The sequence below is a fragment of the Mobula birostris genome, chromosome 13, assembly GCF_030028105.1.
Source record: "Mobula birostris isolate sMobBir1 chromosome 13, sMobBir1.hap1, whole genome shotgun sequence".
NCBI classification, from domain to species: domain Eukaryota; kingdom Metazoa; phylum Chordata; class Chondrichthyes; order Myliobatiformes; family Myliobatidae; genus Mobula; species Mobula birostris.
Genome location: NC_092382.1, coordinates 28,373,620 through 28,399,873, shown reverse-complemented (window position 1 = coordinate 28,399,873; position 26,254 = coordinate 28,373,620). Strand labels below are relative to the sequence as shown.

The 26,254-nt window shown below is 46.7% G+C and overlaps 1 protein-coding gene and 1 non-coding gene across 11 annotated transcripts in view; one reads left to right on the top strand and one right to left on the bottom strand.

The window, feature by feature from the left end:
- Nucleotides 1–2,355: 2,355 nt before the first annotated feature.
- Nucleotides 2,356–26,254, bottom strand: part of LOC140208632 (NACHT, LRR and PYD domains-containing protein 3-like) — a 40,078-nt gene continuing 16,179 nt past the window's right edge. For 7 of the 10 annotated variants that reach the window (XM_072277456.1, XM_072277463.1, XM_072277465.1 and 4 more), the window contains 7 exons: nucleotides 22,613–22,781; nucleotides 18,688–18,782; nucleotides 13,474–13,971; nucleotides 7,186–8,920; nucleotides 5,980–6,066; nucleotides 5,657–5,824; nucleotides 2,357–5,486 (listed from right to left, as the gene is read on the bottom strand). In XM_072277456.1, the coding sequence (XP_072133557.1) occupies nucleotides 5,399–5,486; nucleotides 5,657–5,824; nucleotides 5,980–6,066; nucleotides 7,186–8,920; nucleotides 13,474–13,971; nucleotides 18,688–18,697 (2,586 nt within the window). In that variant the 5' untranslated portion in view covers nucleotides 18,698–18,782; nucleotides 22,613–22,781 and the 3' untranslated portion in view covers nucleotides 2,357–5,398. Of the gene's footprint in view, nucleotides 5,487–5,656; nucleotides 5,825–5,979; nucleotides 6,067–7,185; nucleotides 8,921–12,049; nucleotides 12,152–13,473; nucleotides 13,972–18,687; nucleotides 18,783–22,612; nucleotides 22,782–26,254 lie in introns of those variants that run through there. The other 3 variants (XM_072277462.1, XM_072277464.1, XM_072277466.1) reach the window with 2 other exon arrangements.
- Nucleotides 2,372–2,558, top strand: LOC140208732 (U2 spliceosomal RNA). The gene has a single exon (XR_011888896.1). It is a non-coding gene; the product is annotated as a U2 spliceosomal RNA (small nuclear RNA).

Here is a 26,254-nt window from a genome sequence, read left to right as displayed (position 1 = left end):
AAAATGCATGAGGAACTCAACAGTTCAGGCAGCATCTATGGAAAAGAGTCAACAGTAGCCGTTTCCGGATAAGACGCTTCTTCAGAACTGAGATGGATTGGGGGGGGTGCGGGGAGAGGTATATCTGAATAAGATCGGGGCGGGTGAGGAAATGCCGAGCTGGAAGGTGATAGTTGAAGCCAGCTAGGTGGGAAAGCTCAAGAGCAGAAGAAAATGGAATCTAACAGGAGAGGAGAGCGTAAAATAGGAGAAAGGGATGGAGCAGTGGACCCAGGGAGAAGTGATCAGTAGATGAGAGGACGTGAAGGGTCAGAGTAGGGAAGAGAGGAAGTGGCGGGGTGGCGGAATGATAGAGAGGGGGAATTTGTTCTTCGGAAGGAGAGATCGATATTCATGCCATCAGGTTGTGGCGGGGGGAGGGGGGAATCCCAGACGGAATACAAGGTGCTGATCCTGGACCCTGAGGGTGGCTTCATCTTGGCACAAGAGGAAGCGATGGGTTGACACGTCGGGACGGGAATGGGAATCCGAATGAAAATGTTTGGACACCGGGAAGTCCCACTCGAAGCGGATAGTTCAAAGGTTAATTTATTGTCAAAGCAGGTATCCACATATAACTGATATTTCTTTTCTTCTCCAGAGAGCCACGAAACAAAGAAAGAACATCAAACTCCCCCACCAACCGCGTAAAAAAGAATAACAACCCGATCATCAACTGCCACAACTGCGGAGGATCTGGTGTCACCAGTGTCGAGGCGGCCGCATCGGGAGCAGCGGACACAACGGGCAACCCCGGAAGATTCACAGGTGAAGTGTCGCCTCACCTGGAAGGATGTTTGGACAACGGAGAGAGTTCGGCCGTCCGGCCCTTTCACTGTGACACCCCGAACTCCACATCAACACCATGGTGCAGGAAGAACTGGCAGGAGCGGACTGCCAAGGTGAAACAGAAACTGGGACTCTGGGAAGGGCGCTTCCTGTCGATAACGGGCAAGAACCTGGTCATCAGGTATGAGGTGCCCTCAGGGCTGCAAAACCTGGCGCAGGTGTGGCCCGTCCCCCGCTGCTGCAGCTCGAAAATCACCCGAGCCGTCTTCAGATTCGTCTGGGGAACGGGGATGGAGCGAGTCACACGGGCCGTCATGCACAAGTCCCTGGATAATGGGGGCAAGAACGTCCCTAATGACGCCCTCACCCTGATGGCCAGCTTAGTGTGTGTCTGCATTAATTTGTGTGCAGAGCCCAGGTATGTGGGCACCAAGTACCACTATGTGCCCAGGTTCTACTTGTCGCCCTGGCTACGAAGGATGGGTCTGGCCCCACTCCCGCACAACGCCCCCGTCAGCTGGTCGTTGCCGCCATACCTGTTCTTCGTAGAAAAGTTCTTCTAGGTCAATGCCTTTGATCACAGGGCCATCAGGCAGTGGTCAGCACGAAGTGTCCTGCAGGCACTGCAGGAGAAGGACGTGATGGACACAGTGGGGTGGTTCCCTGAGCAGACTGTCCAGTTCATCTGGCAAAATGCCTCATCGCCAGATCTCACCAACAGGCACCAAGACCTCGCCTGGCTGGCATGAGAGGGGCCCTCCCAGTCAGATCCCCCCTGTACGCCCGGAACGTCGTCTCCACACCCCGCTGCCCACGGGAGGACTGCAGCGAGGCGGAGTCCGTGACTCACCTCTTTGCACACTGTGGGTTTGCGGAGAAGGTGCGGAGGAGAATTGAAAGGACGGTGTCGAGATTCATGCCCAGCAGTTGCGTAACCGAGGAGTCCCTGATTTACGGGCTGTTCCCGGGGACGCACACGGAGACCAACATCCGGTGCTGCTGGCAGATCATCGACTCGGTGAAAGACGCTCTTTGGTCGGTCCGAAACTTGATGATCTACCAGCACATGGAGATGTCAGTGGGAGAATGCTGCCGACTGGCACATTCTGGGCTGCAGGAGTACGTGCTGAGGGACGCACTGAAACTTGGTGCAGCCACGGCGAAGGACCGTTGGGGAAGGACCACCAATAAGGATTCTTCACCCGCAGGAGTAAGAGGGGTCGGGTGGGGAGGAGTATACCCCTCTTCAGCGGCGTGGGTAGGTGAATGAACATGGTCCCACAGGAGTGGCTGGAAATGTGGAAAGGTATAGACCGTAAAGAAACTTCGGTAAAGGAATGACAGTCATTGCTTGGTTTTATTGGAAGTAGGTTTTATTGTTGACTAAGGTTTGAGAGTCAACGAATGATTTATTGTAAACATCTTTATTTTGAATAAGGACTGAGAGAGTCAACACATGATTTATTGTAAATAACCCTATTTATTGTATAAGGACTCAGAGTCAACGAATGCTTTTTTTTTGCAAATAATTTTATTTTGTAACATTTCTGAATAAAGTATATTTTTCGGGAAAAAAATCTGTTCTTATTAGTTTAATATCTGATACGTCCCTTATCTGGGGACCATATATTAAATTGATTTTTAGAAGAGGGAGATGGAATAGGGACTTGTTCCGTCCACTCCGCGCATCGACCCGGTATTGCAGTGCCTCTGGTAATGGTGCACCTCCCCTCGGGGAGATTAAACAACAAATAAAGAATATAATCAGTTATCCGTACTCATTAACCTTCTTAGCCTTTTTTTCCTATTTCTTCGTCGTACTTTTACAGGTAGTATTAATGGTAAGACTCTTGACAGTGTGGAGGATCAGAGGGTGTTGGGGTCCTTGTCCATAGCACAGTCAAAGCAGCTGCGGAGGTTGACTCTGTGGTTAAGAAGACATTCGGTGTATTGGCCTTCATCAGTCATGGAATTGAATTTAGGAGCCGAGACGTAATGTTGCAGCTATATAGGACCATGGTCAGACCTCAGTTGGAGTACTGTGCTCAGTTCTAGTCACCTCACTACAGGAAGGATGTGGAAACCATAGAAAGGGTGCAGAGGAGATTTACAAGGATGTTGCCTGGTTTGGGGAGCACGCCTTACGAGGATAGGTTGAGTGAACTCGGCCTTTTTTCCTTGGAGCGACGGAGGATGAGAGATGATCTGACAGAGGTGTATAAGATGATGAGAGGCATTGATCGTGTGGATAGTCAGAGGCTTTTTCCCAGGGCTGAAATGTTTGCCACAAGAGGACACAGGATTAGGGTGCTGGGGAGTGGGTACAGAGGGGATGCCAGGGGTAAGTTTTTTACTCAGAGTGTGGTGGAGGCCGATACGATGGGGTATTTTAAGAGACTCCTGGACAGGTACATGGAGCTTAGAGAAATAGAGGCCTATGGAGCTTAGAGAAATAGAGGCCTATGGGCAAGCCTAGTAATTTCTAAGGTAGGGACATGTTTGGTACAACTCTCTGAGCCGAAGGGCCTGTATCGTGCTGTAGGTTTTCAAAGTTTCTATGTGTCGTTCCACTGTTGTGAAAGACTGGTTGCTGCAGGGGGGAGATTCTCCCTGTGTGTGACCTCGGGAGTTTGTGATGGAACTGTTGGGACGGAGCTTCGCGCTGTTTCTGACCCCCTTTCTTTTACAAAATAGCTTTATTACAAAATCAGTGCTACAATATATACAAACCAGTGACAACCACAATTACTACTCTACAAATAGACAAAGGACACTAAACTGAAATGTTTCTATCTCTGTCAATGATGGCATTATACACCGTGGAGCCCAACGTTCCCGGAGCGACCACGGATATAGGCAAACAAGGGGCTGCGGTCTCACACGTTACATGTACATGTGGTACACGGTCTCCCCTAGCCTGCAGAAGTGACATGCGGCTGGGAGATCCGTGTACAATCTAAAGCACGTATTACAGTCCACCGCTTTATGCAGCAGCCTCCACCCCAGATCCCCAAGGTGCAAGGGGACTCATAAAGGGACTTCCACTGGGGAACCCCCAGTGTCTGATGCTGGGAGTGTGTGATGGGACAATGTGGAGGGAACTTCACTTAGTGTCTGACCCTGTGAGTACATGATATGACATTGTGGAGGGAACCTCACTCTGTGGTCTGACACAGGAATTTTGGGATGGGTCAGCCTGGAGGGAGATTCTCGCAATGTCTAACACTGGAGAGATTTCTATCTGTGTCTGACCCCGGTGGTGTGCATTGCGATGATGCAGAGAGAGCTTCACTCAGTATCTGACCATGGGAGTGTGTGATGCAATGGTGTGGAGGGAAATTCACACACAGTCTGACACTGGGAGTTTCTGATGGGACGGTGTAGATGGAGCTTCACTCTGTTTTTGAACCCGGGCGTGTGAGATAGGTCGGTGCGGAGGGGGCTTCACTCAGTGTCTGATCCCGGGAGTGTGTGCTGGGACTGTGCGGAGGAAGCTTGACTCTGTGTCTGGCCCCGGGATTGTCTGCCGGGTCTGTGCAGAGGGAGCTTCAGCCCGTGTTGATTGCTTCTGTTCCCTTCTCTTGTTCGCGACCTCGGTGGACACGGGTCAGATATTATACAGTATATCAGCTTCCAATCTCTTTTGTCGTTTTTGTCTGCGAGAGCAAGAAGAGCGCGCAGGAAGGTGGGGATCAGGATAGTGCGAGTATCTGGCGTGAGAGGATGCGGTGGTCAGCCTGGATGGGGATGGGGAGTGAAGAGATCCTGGGGACCAGACACCACCAGTCTGACATCCCTCAGCCTGGAGCTGAGACGCAGCAGTACCAGCGTGAGAAGCTCAGACCCATTATGCAGTTCACCGGGTGCGGGGGGCAGCAGGAACCCCAGGTCACTGTTTCTCCTCTAGTGAGACTCAAGTCCGACACCAAGACAGGAAGTTACAGCAGTTTATTGATTTCATCATGACAAATGTAAATTAAACAATGTGTGAGGTGCTGACGTGCGGGAATAAATAAGCTGTTCCCGATTCACTCACAGTCACACACAATTAACTGACCGGCGATAACGGGTGACCGGTTGAATAATCAGTCCCGTTTCTCACCGTCACTCTGCATTGGGGAACCGATGATTATAAAATCACACTTCAGGGCCGTGTCCGAGATCGCTGCAGATCCAGGGTCACTGCCGAGGGATTTGTCAATTTAACATCATTATATCGGCCAGAATGCCGAATGCACCGTCCTCAGCAAAGGGAGAAAAAGGATTCTCTCCCGGGATAATCCCACCCGGGAAACGGGTGTCCCAGACGAGCCCCGGCCACCACGCTCATAGTGTCTGTGTAATTCTCAGGGGTCTTACGTGTGTGTGTGAGTGTGGGGGCGGGGGGTGTCTAAAGCGGACATCCGGTGGAAGCAGCGCTACCGAACAGGAGGCGGAAACCCGTCACTACGGGACCCAGTTCCGTTAAAACCGTTGGGAATTAAACCTGGCGCGCGGCCATTAAAAGGCGGGAGTTAAAGGGGAGGGCGGGGAATCGGCCAAAATGTCCCCATCCCGCGGGCGGGGATGTTCACACGGTCACTCTCAGCCCGGGTCTGACTCCCCGCAGAGATCTCAGTTCCTTCTCCCCGGTCTCACTGAACCGATTCCCCACCAGCCTGAAACAGATGGAAGAGTAAAGATGAAATAAACAGATCACACAACAGTGTCAGTAACAGGGGACTGGGGTTAATGTTTCAACAACACTCACAGACAAATATCACCAGAAAACCCGCGGATCCGCTGATATTTTATCACATTGAGCATTAACATTAACACAAACACTCACCCGATCCGCTCCAGACTCGGGAGGGTGAGTATGAGGCGGCGGAGAGCGGGGACAGATCGGTCTGTCAGCGAGTTTAATCCCAGGCTCAGCACCGTCAGTGATGGGTTTGCACTGAGAGCGGAGACGAGATCCTCGGCACCAGAATCTGTGAGACCGACACCCCACAGCCTGGAGATGAGAGAGAGTGAGTGTGAAGGACACAGAGAGACAGGAGACGGTACAAGTCCCCAGTGTTTATCAGTAACACAATTACTGATCACATTAATGTTTAGGGTCAGACACCCAGCGACTGTAAACACAATCTCCCACAGTCTGGTACTTACCACAGTTTCTGTATTTTACACTCCGGGTTCCTCAGAGCCGCAGACACCAGTTTCACTCCTGAATCTCCCAGTTCATTCCGTCCGAGGCTAAACACAAACAAACAGATTGATGAACAAAAGGGAATTTCTCTCACTCGGATATTTCAGGAAACATTAAACCCTTCAGTAAGTCACTGATCGGAGTTCCCATCATTGTCAATGTCCCTCACTGCCCAGCTCCAGGGTATTCACCGAATGTCAGTAATTTAGTCTGTCGGTGTGACCCTGTAAACTCCACGTAATTCTGTATCATTCCCCGATGGTCAGAAAAGTGTTACTGATGTGAGAGGGCTGAGAGGGGCAGGGATGAAGGATGGGGGAATGTCCCACAGTGAGGAAGATTTGTAAATGGGGAAATGTCGATGGGAGATGGTGAAAGAAAAAGGAGGAAGAGGAAGAGGAAGAGAGATGCACCAGGAAGAATGGGGATGGGGAACAGTAACAGAGAAGGGCGATGAAGAGAGAAACCCAAGAAAAGAATGGGGATGGTAATTAGATTGCCCACAGGAGGAATGGGGATGGGGAAGAGATCCCCAAGAAAGGAAGGGGAATGAGAGGGTACCACCGGAGGGTCCGAGGGGAAACGATGATCCTGCAAGACGAGATGATGCAGTCATAGTTTGTACAGGAGGGGTGGGTATGAACCTAAGATCATAATCGAAAGAGGAAATGTGCCCATGGGGTTTGGGTATCTGCTAGTGAACAAACTCATACAGGTGGACTGATGGTGATAGTCACACACAGGGAAGGGCAGGGGAGGATAATCTCACAATGGTGATTCTATCCTTCTCACTGGGACAGTCTGCTGACGGTCTCTTGTTCCTCACCGGGAAGGGGGTGTGAATCTCTCACCCACCTGCTGCAGTCAGTGTCGGTCTAGGTGTCAGTAACAGTGAGAATGAACATTGTCAATGGACGTGTCATGGGCCGCGAGAAATACTACCACTATACCATTGGCCGTTGTTCACTGATCTGATGAAGGCTCCAACATCCCTTCACAAGGAACCACAGAACCCTCCCATCCTTGGGGAATCACTGACCGATCCCCGGGTGATTCGTCACAATTCTTCAAAGTCTGATTCACTACAGTTTTACCCAAATTCCTGTACATTGAAACAACACAACTGGACAGTTTCACAGTTCAGAGTGAGAGATAAATCAAGTTACCTCAACTCCTGGCACTTGTGCAGCCCGGGTCCCAGCCGCTGGATTCCTTCACACTGGATATGGCATCTCTGCAGGTTGAGGTGTTTTATTGTATCACAGAGTCCGATGACATGAGACAGGACCGCGCAGTCGATTGGGGTCAGTGTCACTTTACAGAATGAAAGTATTTCCAGAGACCCCAGTGTGGCCTGAGCCAGTCCACAATTCTGAGGCTCAAACAGATAGTGCAATGTCTTCAGGAGGCTCCTTTTACCAGCCTCACTCGTGTTTCCACTCTGGCGTTTAACCTTCTCCTTCACCCAGTCAATCACCTGGCAGGTTGTTTGATGAGGAAATGGACCCAGAAACTCCTCCAGGCCCCGAGTTGTTATTGGAGAGGAGAGACCAGCAACAAAATGGAGAAATATCTCAAATCGCCCATCTGTTGTGTTGTGGGCTTCAGTGAGGAATTTCAGGATATCCCCGGGATGTGGATTCAGGAACTGAGCGAGTGCAGCTACAAACTCTTGGATGGTGAGGTGTGGGAATGTGTACACCACGGTCCGGGCAGAATCCCCTCTCTCCAAAAGCTCCATCAGGAACCCGGACAGGAACTGGGAAGCCTGCAAATTGTACTTGATCAAATCTCCATCTATAAATACAATCTTCCTCTCGGACAGTCCTCTGAAGGCCATCTGACCAACCCTGAGTAACACATCACGGGGGTTCTCAATCTCACGGCCGTGGTTTTTCAGGATGTTGTAAATATAGTAGGAAAATAGTTCGGTGATGGTCTTGGGAACTCGCTGCGGGTCCCTGACTCTTTGTGTGAAGAAGGGGCCCAGTGCCAGAGCGAGGATCCAGCAGTAGGAGGGGTTGTAGCTCATGGTGTACAGGATCTCGTTCTCCTTCACGTGTTTGAAAACAGCTGCTGCCACCGTCTGATCTTCAAAATGTCTGATGAAATATTCCTTCCGTTCCTTCCCAACAAATCCCAGGATTTCAGCCCGGACACTGATCTCTGCCTTTTCCAGTAAATGTAACGCAGTGGGGCGGGTGGTCACCAGCACTGAGCACCCTGGGAGCAGCTTGCCCTGGATTAAACTGTACACAATGTCAGACACTTCACACCACGACTCCGGATCTGGGCACTGGTGCTTGGTTTCCGTATCTCTCTGACTATCAGCAAAATCGATTCTGTGTTTGAATTCATCTAAACCGTCGAATATAAACAGCAATCCCTCTGGGTTCTTCCAGACCTCTGTCAGGAAATTCCCAAAGTAAGGATACTCATCCAGAATCAGTTCACTCAGTTTTTTTCTGCAGTTAATGGAGTTTAAGTCTCGGAATTTGAAACTAAAGACAAACTGGAATTGTTGGTATATTTTCCCTGTGGCCCAGTCATGGACAATCTTTTGTACCATTGTTGTTTTCCCAATTCCCGCGACTCCGGCCACTGCAGCTGAACTCCCTGCTTTGGAATTACTCTGGGAAAAGCTGCTCTGGATCAGCTGATCCGTCCGGATTTTTTCCAGCTCTCCACAGAGTTGTTTTTCTCTCCACTCCTCGTGGTCTCTGCCTCTTGCCAGCAGCTCATGTTCCACCAGTGTCCGATCTCGATCAGTAGAAATGACCGTGAGCTCAGCGTATCGATCAACCAGCTGGAAAACCTTCACCTTCTCCCTCATCAGGATCGTGTTCACTCTTAGTGTTTCAGTTTGTGCCCGCAGAATCTCCTTGTGTTTCTGTTGAACATCTTCCATGGGAACAGACAGTGGACAAACTGTTAGATGCCTCAACTCAGAACTCAGTATTTAAGCACACAAGAGTTAGCTCAAAGCTATTGCATTAATTGGATTTATCAATGGATGTTAGTACAGTAAATTCGATTAACAGACCCCTAACTGGACAGAGAGGCCTGGTCGAGATAAACACCAGATCATCACATTTGCACAATAGTTGGACTGTGAAGGTAAGTATTTCCCTGGTAGTTTACTGACCCTGACTGTCCCGTACTGGACAAACTCCCACTACTGTCACAGCTGTTATTGCTGTGGAAGAAACTTTTAATCCCCAGTGTTGATGTGGTGTATGGAGATGTAGAAAAGGATGGTAGGCATTCTGTCAAAGGAACAGTTCGGATAATCACAGCTCCCCCTCCCACTATCACTGATTCAAAACACAAAGTATATTTGTTGATCAGCACATGCACTGTGGCTGGGTGGTTGGGGGAGAAAATGTCAGTGTCTTGTTCAGGAGATTGAGACAGTCAGCATTTTGACACAAAACGCAGGCAGTAGTTCCCTCCCTCCATCATCACAGATGCTGCTCAGCTCACTGAGTTCCTCCAGAAAATGATTTGAGTTGGCAGATCTGCAGTCTCGTGTCTCTTAAAGAGTTTGCGTTGTAAATACTCAACCGATTCAAGATTCACGATGGACAAGTGTAAAGGAGAAGGGAATAATTGTTATTCCGGATCTGAGGTAGCACAAAAAACTCAGACAAATTACGCAATGGATAACACAATAAATATAAATATATACGATACAGGAGTCACTCTGACTTCATGTGGTTCAGACTGAACATTTTTAAACCGTGCTGGTGGTGGGGTGGGGCTTGTTAGTTGTGGAAGGGTGGCTTAGTCATTGGAGGTGTTGACCAGTCTTACTGCTTGAGGAAAGTAACTGATTTTGAGTCTGGTGATCCTGCTGTGGATGATACGTCACTTCCTCCCTCATGGGAGAGGGGCAAACAGCCCACAGGCAGGATAGGTGGGATCCTTCCTGATGCTGCTGGCCCTTTTCTGGAGCCTTTCTGTATATATGTCCCTGATGGAAGGTAGTCTGGGGGTGCCGGTGATGCGTTGGGCAGTTTTGACTCCCCGTTGTAGAGCCTTCCAGTCTGTCACAGTTATGCAGCATATTGACCTGCCCTCTGCAGCACAGCTGTAGAAGGACGGGAGTGTAGATGTGAGTACAGGTCAGACAATGTCTGTGGAAAGGGGAGAAAGGGGAGATGCTACTGGTCTGTGACTTTAAATACAAGTTTCAAAACCATGCTAATTACAGGTCGGGTGGTTAAGAAGGGAGCATTGATTGTGGACATATTTACTTCAGAGAATGTGACAGGGTAGAAATGATGTTCTTCAATAATCAGGGAGTGTATCTGTTTGATATTCAGAAATGGTTGTGGGAAATTCACTGTCGGGTCTGTTCCCTCGGCAAACAACATGAGGATTAGTGAAGGACAAGCTTGTAGCGATTTACCAAACCCACGGTGCAGGGAAACTGAGGGGTTTCATTGACCGGATGTGGACTGGAACAGCTTTAACAGAGGTGACAGAGAAGTGAGTAGTTTGTAAACTTCCTGATTTGTCTATCTCTGGTCCCAGATTTAAATTATTGTCTTTGGGATTTGTTCTTGTAAATGAAAGAGACTGAACCAGGATTCTGGCCGAGATTCCTTATATTTCTGTTAAGAGCTTCGGATACTCAGGTAAAACGTGGGCTGATGCAATGTTAATAAGTTTTGTGATATTTGTCTTTCTGACACTCTCTCCTCTGTTAAATGTGGCGTTGAGTGATCCAACTCAGTCCGCGATGATGAAGCCTCACAATCTCTGAGCCCATGCACTACCCCGGGCTCCATATTTACAGACATGATAGGCTTATGGATGTAGTGAGCTTTCCATCCAGAAGGTCACAATTTAACTAATTGCAATATTATTTATAGATATTTTCAGTCCTTTGCACTTTCCTTGCCGTGATCCCTCAACCCTCAGTTTCCCTGTCCTAATTCCCATCTCTCACCCTCCACAGTGTCCATCACACAACACCGGCAGACAGGAATTTCAGCTTCTGTGGACTGAGCTGAAGAATTTGTCCCCCAATCTCACCATCTCTAACACTGTAGCAGTGTTTGCACGAGGGAGTGCAGATGTGAACACAGTGGTGTTCATATGCTGCTCTGTGGTTGAACAGACCGGTTGGGATGTTACCTGCTTTTCTAATTAAAGTGATGCTATTATTACTATTCTGTGACTGGAACTTCAGTGGACGCCCAACTGTTAGATCCTCGTGGCTCAGCAACTTAACAACCCTATGCAAATTACAACCGTTGGTGGAAACACAGTTCAAGTTTCAACTTTATGGAGTTTGGACGGTGTCTTCAAGAAGGTTTTCAGACGCAATGTGTAAGTTGTTCATTATCTGGTATTGGGGGACAAATACAAGCGTCAGATCTCTCTGTGGGAGAGCATTTTGGAGGTCATGATCACAACTCTTTCTCCTTTACCATAGCGTTGGAGAGGGATAGGATCAGACAATTTGGGAAAACTTTTAATTGGGGTAGGTAGAAATATGAAACTACTAGGCAGGATCTTGGATTAAAGATTTCAAATCATGAACTGGGAGCAGATGTTTTCAGGGAAATGCACGGCAGAATTGTGACACATGTTCAGGGAATATGCATGGTGTTCTGCATAAGTACGTTCCATTGAAGCAGGGAAAGAATGTTAGGTTAAAAGTACTATGATGCAGAAAGGACGTAGAAAATCTAGTTAAGAAGAAGCTTACGAAAAGTTCAAGACACTAGTTACTGTCAGAGCTCTGGGAAATTACAAGGGTTCCCGGAAGGAACTCAAAGATGAAAATAGGAGAGCTAGAAGGGGCCATGAGAAGGCTTTGTCGAGCAGGACTAAGGAAACCCCCAAGGCATTCTACAAGTATGTGAAGAGCAATAGGATGAGCCGTGTGAGAATAGGACCAATGAGGTGCGATACTGGAAACATGTGCATGGAGCCGGAGGAGGAAGTGGCTTAGTTAATGAATACTTTGCTTCAGTATCCACTAGTGAAATGGAACTTGACTTTTTGAGAATGACTTACAGCGGACTGAAACGCTTGTGTGTATCGACATCAACAAAAAGAGGATGTGCTGGAGCTTTTGAAAGTTATAAAGTTAGATAAGTCGCCGGGAGCGGACGAGCTATACCACAGCCGACTGTTGCAAGTGAGGGTAGAGATTGCTGAGCCTCTCGCGATGGTCTTTGCATCATCAACAGGAACAGGAGAATTGGAAGGTTGCAAATCTTGTTCCCTTGTTCAAGAAAGGGAGTAGAGATAACCCAGAAAATTGTAGACCAGTGAGTCTTCCTTCAGTGCTGGGCAAGTTGATTGAGAAGATCCTGAGAGGTAGAATTGTTGGGCATTGGGAGAGACATAATTGGATTAGGGATCATCAGCAGGGCATTGTCAAGTGAAAGTCATGCCTTACGAACCTAATTGAGGATGTAACAAAACACATTGATGAAGGTAGAGCATTGGATGTAGTGTATACGGGTTTCACTGAGGCATTTAATAAGGTTCCCTATGCAAGGCTCATTCACAAAGTAATGAGGAATTGGGATCTATATTGGCTTGTCCAATGAATGCAAATGCAAATGGTGGTTGTAGATGGTTCGTGTGCTGTATGGAAGATGATGACCAGTGGTGTTCCACAAGGATCCTTTCTGGGAACCCTCCTCTTTGTGATTGATATAAATAACCTGGATGTGGAAGTATAAGGGTCGGTTAGTAAGTTTGCTGATGACACAAAAGTTAGAGATGCTGCCGATAGTCTGGAATGTTGTCGGAGGTTCCAGCGGGATCTCAGTTGTATGCAGAACTGGGATGAGAACTGGCAGATGAAGTTCAACCCACATAAATGTGAAATGGTTCACTTCAGAAATTCGAAGATATAATCTAATATTAATGGTCGGACACTTGGCGGTGTGGAGGTTCAGAGAACATTTGGAGCCTGTGTCTGTAGGACACTCCAAGCTGCTACACAGGTTAAAAGTGTTGTTACGAAGACTTTCGTGTGACGGCCTTCATCAGCTGTGGGATTGAGATCAAGAGCCGCGAGACAATGTTAAAGCTATATTAGACGTTAATTAGACCCCACATGGAGTACTGTGTTAAGTTCTGGTCCCCTCACTACAGGAAGGATGTGAATATTGTAGAGAGAGTGCAGAGCAGATTTACAAGCTGTTACCTGAATTGGAGAACGTGTCTTATAAGAATTGGTTGACTGAGCTTGGCCATTTCTGCTTGGAGCCACCGAGGATGAGAGGTGACCTGATAGAGGTGTATATGATGTTGAGAGGCATTGATAATGTGGAGAGCCAGAGGCTTTTACTCAGGGCTGAGATGACAAATAGTTGTGGCCACATGTACCACACCCACACATTTCCCCTCTCCTCCAAACACACCTCACATTTTCCCTCCTCCTTCCCGCATTTTGCGAACACATATCCTCATATTTCACTCACCCGTTCCTTGCTGTGGACTTGACAATTCCGTGTTTAATGAGCTTCCGAGCTGACAGACAGTCGCCTCACTTGTACCAGTTCCAGGGTCCTGATCAGTGTCTCTGACGTCACTGTCTCTGGGTTGACAGACAGTCGCCTCACTTATGCTGGTTCCAGGGTCCTGATCAGTGTCTCTGACGTCACTGTCTCTGGGCTGACAGACAGTCGCCTCACTTATGCTGGTTCCAGGGTCCTGATCAGCGTCTCTGACGTCACTGTCTCTGGGCTGACAGACAGTCGCCTCACTTATGCTGGTTCCAGGGTCCTGATCAGTGTCTCTGACGTCACTGTGTCTGGGCGGACTTTGCTCTCCCTCCTCTGCGGCCGGACCGCATTCCACTGGGACATTGCTCTCAATCTGACCCTGCTTTGGTGCATGGTTTCCCGTGTCCCGATCATCTTCCCTCGATGAGCGGCCTGGTAAAAATCTCCCGAATACTTTCCATAACCAAAACCCACCTAAAATAAATGATGAATTGCAGTTTATACTAGAGTGATATAGAACCGAGCAGACCAAGAATTCACAATGGGTGACGACAATAAGATGATGAGACATAGGAACAGAATTAGGACATCGATTCTGCTCCACAATTCAATCATGGCTGGTCTTTTTCCCCCTCCTCAACCCCATTTCCCGGCTTTCTTCCCCTAACCTTTGATGCCGTGTCCAATCAAGAACCGATCAATCACTGCCTTAAGTACACCCGATGACCTGGCCTCCACAGCTGCATGTGGCAATAAGTTCTACAAATTCACCACCCTCCAGCAAAATAAATTTCTCCGCGTCTCTGTTTCAAAAAGATGCCCCTCTATCCTGAGGCAGTGTCCTCTTATTCCAGACTTTCCCACCATGGGAAGCATCTCTCTCACAGTCCTCTCTCACTTGGACAACAAAGGCACTTATGTCAGAATGCTGTAGATTGATTTCAGTTCAGCGTTCAATACCATCATCCCGCAGAGACTAGTGGAGAAACTGTCGCTGCTTGGCCTTAACACTGCCATGTGTCGCTGGATTCTGGATTTCTTGACAGAGAGACCACAGTCAGTCCGTGTTGGCAGGAACATCTCTGACTCCATCACGCTGAGCACTGGATCCCCACAAGGCTGTGTGCTTAGCCCATTGCTGTTTACGCTGCTAACACATGACTGTACAGCCAGATTCAAGGAGAACCTGATCATTAAATTTGCTGATGATACCACAGTGGTGGGTCTCATCAGCAAAAATGATGAAACAACGTACAGGGAGGAGGTCAAACGCCTAGAGCTGGTGCAGTGATAACAACTTGATGCTTAATGTCACCAAAACCAAGGAGATGATCGTCGATTTCAGACGGTCTCAGCCTGAGCACACACCCTTCAGCATCAGCGGCTCCACTGCGGAGAGAGTGGAAAACGTCGAGTTCCTTGGGGTGCAGATCTCGGACAGTCTCACCTGGGCCAGGAACACCACTGGGATTGTGAAACGGGCCCAGCAGAGATTGCACTTTCTGAGGAAGCTTAAACAAGCATCACTCCCCACTAACATCTTAACTACATTCTACAGAGGCGTGGTTGAGAGTGTGCTGACCTTTAGCATCACAACCTGGTACTCCAGCTGCAGTGCTGTCGACAAAAAAGCCTTACAGAGGATGGTTAGGGGAGCAGAGAAGGTTATTGGGGTCTCCCTACCTTCTGTCCAAGACCTCTTTCAGAGTCGATGCCTCCAGAAGACACGGTACATCATTGAAGACCCCTCACACCCTCTCCATGAACTTTTGTTCTTCTGCCATCAGGCAAACGTTACAGGAGCATCAAAACTAAAAGCACAAGGCTTCTAAACAGCGTCCTCCCACAGGCAGTCAGACTGCTAAATAGCTGCTCCACCTGACTCTGCTTTGGACACTTTTAACTTGCACTGGACACTTATAACTTGATTTTAACTGACATGTGGCTGTTGTGTTTGACTATTTATTGCTATGTTTATTATTTAGTGTTGTGTTTGTTATGTTATGATTGCTCTGCTCCTGGGAAACGCTGTCTCATTCTGCCCTGCAGAGCTGATGCACGGTTAGAATGACAATAAAGTTGTTTGAATCTTTGAATTTTGAATCCTTTCCACGTCTATTCTCTCTAGGCCTTTCAAAATTCAAAAGGGTTGAATGAGAACCCCCCACGGCCCGCCCTCGTCTTTCTAAATTCGACCGAGTACAGACCCAGAGCCATCAAACAATGGAGCCAAGACTCTGGCTGGCCAGATTTGGAGTGGGACTGTACAGGTGAATGTGAACCACACTGCCTGCCAGGTGTCCATCCCGATAAGCCGGTGACAAGACACATCCACTCCCAGAAAATGAACAGGATAGACACAGTGATACTGGTCACTGGCTGCGCAGTAACTGAACACACTGATGTCCAGGGGATCTTAATGGAACAGCGTCAGGTGATACCGGGAAATATCACTAGGATTCTTTTCCACAAGCAAAACTCTCCCGGGTTCACAAACTGTCCAGTCACCTGTGTCACACACAGATCAGCCTCCTGATTACACACTGCTCAATCCCCTGGATCACATATTATCTGTCCGCTGTGTCAAACCGTCCGGTCCCCTGGGTCACAAATTGACCATTACCTCTAATCTCACACTGTCTGGTCCCCTGCGTCACAGACTGAACATTGCCTTGAGTCACACATTGTCCTGTCCCCAGGGTAACACACAGATCAGTCACCGGATTACAAACAGTGGAATTCCCTGGGCAACATCCTCTCCGTACGCTTTGACATACAGTGTGCTGTACCCTAGATCACAGACTGACCATTGCCTTGACACACGCACAGTCCAGTCCCGTGAGGAATCTTTCCATCACAATGATATCCATCCTGTGCCCTACCTACGTGTATGAACATCTCCAGGTAATCGTGCATCTGTACCCTTGGTCACCCCCCTGTTCTGCAATACTTTTCAGGTCCCTACAATTTACCATGCAACTCCTGTCCTGTTTAACTTTACAAGGTGATCCCATTCCTTGGAGCACTTTCCACGTTCGCCTCGTCTCCATGTAAATATACATAACCCCATTTTCCAACAATTTTGATTCCATCTGCAAACTAATGAACGACAATTATTTTATCTACCAAACCTTTAATATAAAGAGTAAACAGTGGCCATAGCACGCATTCACACCTCTGGGCACAAGCCTTCAAACTGAATAGCACTCTAATATTAACCCACTGATTCCTTCCACCTCGCCGGTTCCATATTCAATTGTCTGGCTTGCACGCAAGGACATGAATCTCAGTGTTATATATGGTGACATACATGCACTTTGATGATAAATTCAGTGAACTTTAAACTTTTAATACTCTAAATATTACAGGTAGACAATGTGTGGAGTCACAGTTAGCCTATAGTCATTAGCACAGAATACAGACGCAGAGAGATCTTCTGACAGGTTTATAAACCGTTGGTTGGGCCAGTTGGAATAACGTGTGCGGTCCTGGTAACAATACTACAGGAAGGATGTATTAGTACTGGAGAGATTGCAGATTGAAAATTTCAATTACAAAAGATTGAATCGGCTGAGAACGTTTTCTGATTCAGAGAGAATCATTTTCCTCCATAGATGCTGCCTGACCTACTGAGTTCCTCCATCATTTTGCGTGTTACTCGCTCTAGTTCCCCTCTTGAAACTCCACGGCGTTCACTTTAATCCTACTCACCAATGCCATTACATTGTCCCGATAGCCTTCCTTGATTCTATGTTTCTCTTCTGCTCTTTTGTATTTCCAGTGCCAGATCAGTATTGAAGCTCCTTGAATGTCCACAACACAGACATTCATTGAGGTATTAAAACACTGAAGCAGACAATTTACAATTATCTGTCTCCTGATCCTCAGCTATTCCCAACGCTGGCAATGTTCTCAGCTCGGCTACAGAAAGCAGATTTCAGAAACACACCTGAACCTCATCACCTTCGCACAGCAGTCAAGAAAACAAGGCGGATGTTGATAGCTATCCTTCCAAAACCTGAAATGCCGCGTTATCACACAATCTCTAAAATCCCGGAAATGCTCCAATCATCTGTCTCCGAATTTTATAAATGAAAGTTGCAGGTGTCTTTGCCCTGTGTGCAACAAACCTTGAACCTGGATCTTTGTGTAACAGACAACACCGCTGTCACATTCCAGGCTGTCTTTCGCTCACAACAACCTGATTCAGGGTCTCCGGCTCCTTTCACTCAGGTGAATCTTTACCTGGTGAGCGGAGTCAGTCGACCATTACTGGTGTCAGGTCCCTGCGCTGGAACTGTTGGACTGATCGATTACACAAAGCTGCTTTGCCAGTTCGATCAATGACACTAAGGAGCTGGTGGTAGATCTGAGGAGAGCTAAGGCACCGGTGACCCCTGTTTCCATCCAGCGGGTAGGTGTGGACATGGTGGAGGATTACAAATACCTGGGGATTGAATTGACAATAAACTGGACTGGTCAAAGAACACTGAGGCTGTCTACAAGAAGGGACAGAGCCGTCTCTATTTCTTGAGGAGACTGAGGTCCTTTAACATCTTCCGGACGATGCTGAGGATGTTCTACGAGTCTGTGGTGGCCAGTGCTACCATGTTTGCTGTTGTGTGCTGGGGCAGCAGGCTGAGGGTAGCAGACACCAACAGAATCAACAAAATCATTCGTAAGGTCAGTGATGTTGTGGGGATGGAACTGGACTCTCTCACGGTGGCGTCTGAAAAGAGGATGCTGTCTAAGTTGCATGCCATCTTGGTTAATGTCTCCCATCCACTACATAATGTACTGGGTGGGCACAGGAGTACATTCAGCCAGAGACTCATTCCACTGAGATGCAGCACAGAGCGTCATAGGAAGTCATTCCTGCCTGTGGCCATCAAACTTTACAACTCCTCCCTTAGAGGGTCAGACACCCTGAGCCAGTAGGCTGGTCCTGGACTTATTTCATAATTTACATATTACTATTTAACTATTTATGGTTCTATTACTATTTATTATTTATGGTACAACTGTAACGAAAAACAATTTCCCCCGAAATCTATAAAGTACGACTGTGACTATATCTATGACTTGATGAAACTTTTCTCTGTTCTGTTAGCGCCTGTGTAAGTTTCTTCATCTGAACTATTGTGCACCAACAGGACAGAAGTTTAATTATAAAGATCCCAGTGAACGTACCTGTAGCCATTCTGATTCTGACTGACGATTGTGATTGTCGTCGTCTGTTTACACTCTGGTCGCGATGCAGGACAGCTCCACCTGCTGGTGATGCACTGAATTACACAACAAGCAGACAGTGAGTCAGAGAGAGTAGGATTACTTTGGAAATGTGACAGTATCGCCATTCTCTGTATCAGAGCATCAGTTCGCTTACGGACCAAACATTCCCTGTTAGCATTAACTACCACACCACGTCTGTATGTCTGTCCACTGTTATTTGGCGAATCCTACTGACAAAGTTACAAAGCAATAAAGCACAGACACAGACCCTTTAGCCCAATGAGACAATGCTGACCACAGTGCCCACAGAGTTGGTCCCAATTTCCTGTGTTGGGCCCATTTCCCTCCTGGCCTCTTCATTGCATCTTCACATCCCAACTGCTACTAGAATTATATAATTGCGCCTGCCTCATCCACTTCCTCTGGCAGGTCCCATCCACATCATCACCAGCCTCTGCATGGAACCGTTGCTGCTCGTGTTGGTTTTACTATCTGTTTACCACTCCTCTGCCCTTTTAGATCCTCTATAAGCTACGATATGCTTCACCGTACGTACCATCTACTAATTTTGTGTCATCCGCGAACTTACTGGTCCAAGTCTTGTGCACCTACATTCAAATCATTGCTATCAAATTACGAATATTAAATGTCCCATCTTGCAGCCTTGCGGTGCACCACTAGTTACCTGCTTCCATTCTGAGGAGAAACCTTCAATCACCACTCTTTGCTTGCTACCTTCAAGTCAATTTTTAAATCCATCTAACTTTCTCTCTCTGTACCGCATGGGACCTTATCTTCCAGACCAAGCTGTCATGAGGCATCTTGCCAAAGTCTTCACTGGAGTTCAATGTACAACATCCACTCCCCCACCCTCATTGACAATCATCTTCAGAAACACAACTTTTATTATTATTATTGTATTATTGAACACAACTTTCCATATGGTGACTCCTGATCAGTCTCTGTTGAACCAAGTGTTGGTAGATATTCTGTGTGTGACTGGTCCATATTGTGGAAAATTATATCCGGCACCTCCCCTTCCATTTTCTCCACTCACCATCAAAAAGGCAAAATGGCAACCCATAATAAGATTATGCTTCTCCAAATGCTGTCCCCAAGTATCTGTTCCAAGGGTTAGCCCACTCCTGATGTAGAATCCACGGGATTAAACCCATTTAGTTTATTAAATTACGGAACAACATTTGACAGCCTCTGTGGCCAGAGAGAATACAATGATCATTGTCAATGCCCCGTAACCACCCACCTCACTTCCTCTAGTAACGTGGTGTTTATTGGTAGATTCAACAGCAACTCTTTCTTAACATTGTCATGCGTCCACGCGATCGTCACAATCACTGTCCATCTCATTGGTAACTCTGAAGCAAAGAATTCAATAAGCACCTCACCTAATAGCACATCCTCTAGGCACGTTTCTATCTTTGCTCCTGATTATACCTAGTCTTACCCCTATTCTATTCACCCTCCTCTTCTTCACCCACATGTAGAACGCCTTGGGATTTCCTTCATCCTACTTCCCAAGGACTTCTCAAGTTCCCTTCGACCTCTAAGTCACTTCTTAAGCTCCTTCCAGGCTACCTTATAATTTCCTAGAGCCTTGCTTGAATGTTGTTTCCTAAACCTAAATAAGGTTTCCTTTTTCCTCTTGCTTAAATGTTCTCATCTCTTGTGAACCACGGTTAGTTATATATAAACATTCTTCCACTGTGTGTGAAACAAATCTACCCCAAACCGCATACAGGTGTTCCGAAACAACCTTCACAGTTCTATTGTGCAGTTCCCTTTGAAAATGTTTTCCCAATTTACACCCCAAGTTGCTCCGAGTACCATTGTAACAATCCATCCTCCAATCAAATACTGCCTTGTATCGTCTGCTACTATCCTTGTCCATGACCATGATAAAAGTTGGGGTGTTGTGGTCACTGTCTCAAAAGGGCCACCCATTGTGACATCTGTCACCTGACCAGCATCATTGCCTCATACTAGATACAGTATGGCAACTCCTCCAGTTAGCCCATCCACATACTGTGTCAATAATCCTTCCTGGACACACAACACATTCTGCCTCATTGACACATTTTGGAGCAAGGAGGTGGGATCAACATCAGGAAAGTTGAGGTCAACAGTGATAACAACCTTGTTGCTTTTGCACCTTTCCCAATGCTGCCAAGTTATCTGTTCTCATTATCCCTGTGGCTTTGGGGGAGGCCTATAGAATACTCCCAGAATGATAGCCCCCTTCCCGTTTCTGACTTTCACCTACATTGATGTCCTTTGTTTATGTAGCTGTGATACCACCCGAATTAGTAAAGACAATTCTCCCCCTTTCACCCCCCCCCCATATGTATTATGATACACCTGGAGCATTAAACACCAATCCTGCCCTTGTAACAGTCAGGTCTGTGTAATGGTGATAACATGTACCACCCATGTACTGAACCACGTTCTAAGTTACTCTTATTCTTTATACTTATTGCATTGAATTAAACACATTTCCAACTGACCACATGACGCCCTGTCCACAGCCGATCCTTCCACAGTCTTTCTGAACATTGCATCTACCTTTATATCAAATATTCTATCATCTGACCAAACACTCCGGTTCCCATCCCGCAACGACTGAGTTTAAACCGACCCCGCAGCTCCAGCAGTCCTGGCTGCAGGAACATTTGTTCATCTCAAGTACAGATATAACCCGTGCCGTTGGCACAGGGTCAAATGGGAACATTGTAAAACCTAATTCTGCTTCATCACAGATTCGTAGGTTCTGACAATTTATTAGTAGAAAGGTACATGATGACGACAGGGTATATAAATGTAAATTATTGGTTGGCGTTTGCTCGTTAGGACTGAACGCAATGTGGTGTTGGAATATTTGGCTCCAAATCTGAGACAGGACATTCTTGCTATTGAGGGAGTGCAGCGTAGGTTCACAAGGTTAATTCCCGGGACGGCGGGACGTTCATATGTTGAAAAAATGGAGCGACTGGGCTTGTATACACTGGAACTTAGAAGGATGAGTTGGGTTCCGACAGAAACATATAAGATTATTAAGAGATTGGACACGCTGGAGGCAGGAAGCATGTTCCCGCTGATGGGTGAGTCCAGAACCAGAGGCCACAGATTAAGAATAGGGAGTAGGCCATTTAGACAGGAGTTGAGGAAAAACTTTTTCACCCAGAGAATGGTGGATATGTAGAATGCTCTGCCCCAGAAGGCTGTGGAGGCCAAGTCTCTGGATGTTTTCAAGAAAGAGATGGATAGATCTCTTAAAGATAACGTAATCAAAGGTTATGGGGATAAGGCAGGAACTGGATACTGATTGTGGATGATCAGCCATGATCACAGTGAATGGCAGTGCTGGCTCAAAGGGCCGAATGGCCTACTCATGCACATATTCTCAATTGTCTATAAGAGGGTTTGCTCTTAGCGGAGGCTTGCACGACAATATACTCGAGGGCAAGTATATCATTGCAGCTTGAAATAGCCAGAGGAATCAATAACATGCCTATGTAATTCATGGTAATTCCACATCTCTGCAGTCACTAAAGCAGTAAACAACTGCCGTGTCTTCTAAAGGGAGGAAATTCTCAACTCATTTTGAGATCATTGTGACCTAACACAGCCAAGCAAAGGAAACATCAGAAGTGATGCTTGAAATGAGCAAACATGATGAAGTAATGTGTGCGGCTTCACACAGCTGATGCTGACAGCACATTAGTAGATCTGGAGTGATTGCAACTGGGTCTGATAGAGGCATAACCGGTATTTCTAGCTTATTTAGTCTAACTCCAGCTATTTCCTACCTTCCTTGGTATAGAAATGTAATGTATCAAGGACTATCGCTTGAGTAAATGAGACTCACCAAACTTTCTCCTGACTGAATCAATGGAAACTCTGAGTCATAAGGGTTCTCTCCAGTTGATGCTCCCAGTCCTCGGGCTGGTTCACTTGTTGCTGTTCCCTTGTCTTCGGTCGTGGCTCTCTTCCAGTTATGGGCTTTTCTTCCAATAAATCTCTCACCACAGGTCTAACTTTAACATAAAAGATAATGAAGCACGTTAACAATACAAAGGAGAACAAAAAAAAACTCATTGAAATTTAAATCTTGTACGCATATGTAATGATCCAAGTGAAGAAATGTGTAACTGTCCCTCACACTTTACCAAGCCTGACATGGGATACAAAAGAACACACACAAAATGCTGGAGGAACTCAGCAGGCCAGGCAGCATCTGTATGTCGACTCTACTCTCTTCCATAGATGCTGCCTGGCCTGCTGAGTTCCTCTAGCATTTTGTGTGTGTTGCTTGGATTCCAAAATCTGCAGATTTTCTCTTTTTTATGATAGGATGCAAAGAAGTCATCGTTCAGTCATGTTATAAGGTAGAAGTCATAATACACAGGATTAGAGTTAGGTGATTCGGTCATAATCAATCATGGAGGATTTTTTTCCCCCAACACCGTATTCTTGCTTCCCTGCAATAACACTCAGCCTATTTAGCAAACCAGAACATAAATATACCCAGCGGTAGCCTCCACCACCCTCTGTGGCATCAAATTCCACAGATCAACTAACATTTGACTAAAGTAATTGCTCTCGTTTCAGTTTTAAAGTGATGCTTCTTTATTCTGAGGCTGCACTCTCAGATCCCAGACTCTGTCTAATCGAGACATCGTCTCCATTCACACTGCATCCAGGCCTGTTGTTATTCGGTTGGTCTAAATAATTACCCCTCCCACCCTCTCCCCCAACCACCATCCCTCTGAACTCCACAGAACACAGGCCCAGGTCCATCAAATGCTTCACATGCGTAAAGCTTATCATTGCTCAGATTATTTTGTGAACCTTGTGTTCAACAATTGTACCGAACACATGTCCGGGATTAAAAGGTCAACTGGCAGCAGGATAATTTACAGTGAAAAGCTGTGATTACTTTACTGTTCTACTATCAGAAAATGAGCACTTGTGCACTGCTCCATTCAGAGGAGATATAAAGTGTTCCGGGGTGAATGTTGTAAAGAGAAACTGGAATCACTAGAAACGCTCAGCAAGTAAGGAACTGCCATGGGGAAAGGAACAAAGTTAACCATTCGGTTTCCTAACCTTTCGTCAGAATGGATTCAAATATTATCCAGATTTTACGGGAAATCTTGGGTTGTTTTTCTTGGAGCGGCGGAGACTAAGGGGGAGATCTGTTAGAGGTTTATAAGAATATGAAAGACATTGACAGAGTAGTCAGGGAGTGGTTAGACATGTCTAATACCAGAGAACATGCAATGAAGGTGTGAGGGAGTAGATGCAAAGGAAAGGTGAGGATAAGTTGTTTTACCCAGGGAGTGGTGAATGCCTGGAATGAGCTGCCTGTTATGGTGGTGGAAGTCAATACATCGGACTCTTTTTAGACACGTTTTGATAGGAAAATGGGTGTGAAGAAGATTGAGATGATAAGGACGTTGTGTAGGTAGGAGACATTAGTTTTCGGTGGGGGGAGGATTTGATTTACTTTTCATCTGGCTTGGCACAACATTGCAGTCGAAGGACCTGTTCCTGTGATGTACTGTTCCATGTTCTGTTCTATCACCAGCATCTTGGGTTTCTGTTTGACTCCCACTGGTTGATAGACAGATGAGAGTGAGGAGGAATTTCCAAACATGGATTGAACACTGAGCCCCCGGGTCCATTTCTACTGGTGCAAACACAAAACAGCACATTTAATCACAGCCTCACCCTGTGAGGGATAGAATGGGAATTCATTCTTGGCTTTGCTTTCAAAGGAACAAGAGAACCAAACATCTGAACACAAAACAGAAATACTAACTGATCACCTCATAAACCCGGGCAACTTGATCCACAGATTCATTTTATCTGTTTAAAAGAATCAGTGGTATCCCAGGATCCAAGCTCACAGTGTCACAGCCCACAATAAGAGTCTTGCACATCTTCCCACATTTCACATTGGGTATTGTAAACAGAGATTCCATCTGATAGTTTTCAACCAAATTTCCCAGTTCCACACAACTCTACTTCCCAAGAGACTTAACTCCCTGCAAGGCAATGTACCAAAAAGCTGCAAATGAAATGAACACTCAACAGATAAAGATCATGTGTGGAAAGATGATTTTGCGGGTTCAACACCCTGTGTCGAAATGGCTTTGAACATTTTATGATTTCACGTCTCCAGCATATTGAGTGTTTCTTTAATTTCCAGCTGCTCACAGACGGAAACAGGGAGTGGCAATTTCCAAACACGGTGAGAAAACTGAACCCAAGTTAGGTAACCAATGATGCAAACACTGATCAGCTCATTCCAGGTACTCACTTCCACTGTGTATTGAGATTACCTTTCAGGTCACTTTGATTTTTCTGCTCTATTGTATTTGTGCGCTTCAGTTCGGACTCACTACCCCTGAGACACGAACTCTGGTGTATGTGGCTGGGCGTCAAGGGTTTTCAGACTACGTAAGGCTTGACTGTACCAATGACGTCCCCCTCCTGGGCGCTCCAAACAATGCTTCGAAGCATGCAACACAAGCCAGCCAGGAAAGCTACTCCCCTCAGAGCTGAGCATCCAATGTCTGTAACAGCAAAGGCAATAAGAACTCTGGCCAGAGAGCATCCAGGCTGAGCTTGCAGAGAGAGTGTACATAGGCGCATTGATGTCTTCACAGCCATCGTCAACACTTCACTCAACCAGGCTGCTGTTCCCATGTGCTTTAAATCAACCACCATCATCCCTGTACCAAAGAACTCTACATATTCGGAACAAAGCGACATCTGCCCAGTGGAGCTGTCGCCCATCAGCATTAAGTGCTTTGAACGGCTGATTACGGTACACATCAAAAACTCCAACCCTTGCTCACTGGGCACTCACCAATATGCTTACCGACTGAATCTCTAAATGGCAGATGACATTGCATCTGTCATTCTCCTTGGCCTGGCACGCCTAAAAAATGACAATTAGTTCAAAATGCTGTTTCTGGATTTCATTTCGACATTCAACACTAACGTCCCTCAAACCTTGGTAAGGAATTCCACGGCTCTGTCTAAACACACCACTGTACAACTGGGTGGTGGACTTCCTAACCAATAGACGACAGACAGTCCGGGTGCACAACTTGTCCTCCCTTCCCATCATCGTCAACCTGTGTGACCCTCAGCCTTGTCCTGCGCATATTGCTGTACACTCTGCTCACACATGATTTCAAATCCAAACACCCGAGCAAGGCCTATCTGCCATCAAGCAATATATGCAGAAAGATGCTAGCAAAGTGCCATAATGTTATTAAGGGTCCCACACACCCTGGTCAGGGACTGTTTGTCCCCACTCACATCAGCCCATCGGGGAAGAGGCTGCATAACCTCCACGCCAGGACAATCAGCCTCAAAACAGTTATTTTCCTTAAGCAGTAAACCTGATCAACAGCTCCACACTCAGCAACCCAACCCTCCACACCCTCACCCCTAATATAACATTCCCTGTCAGTCAACATATGTCCAGGTACTC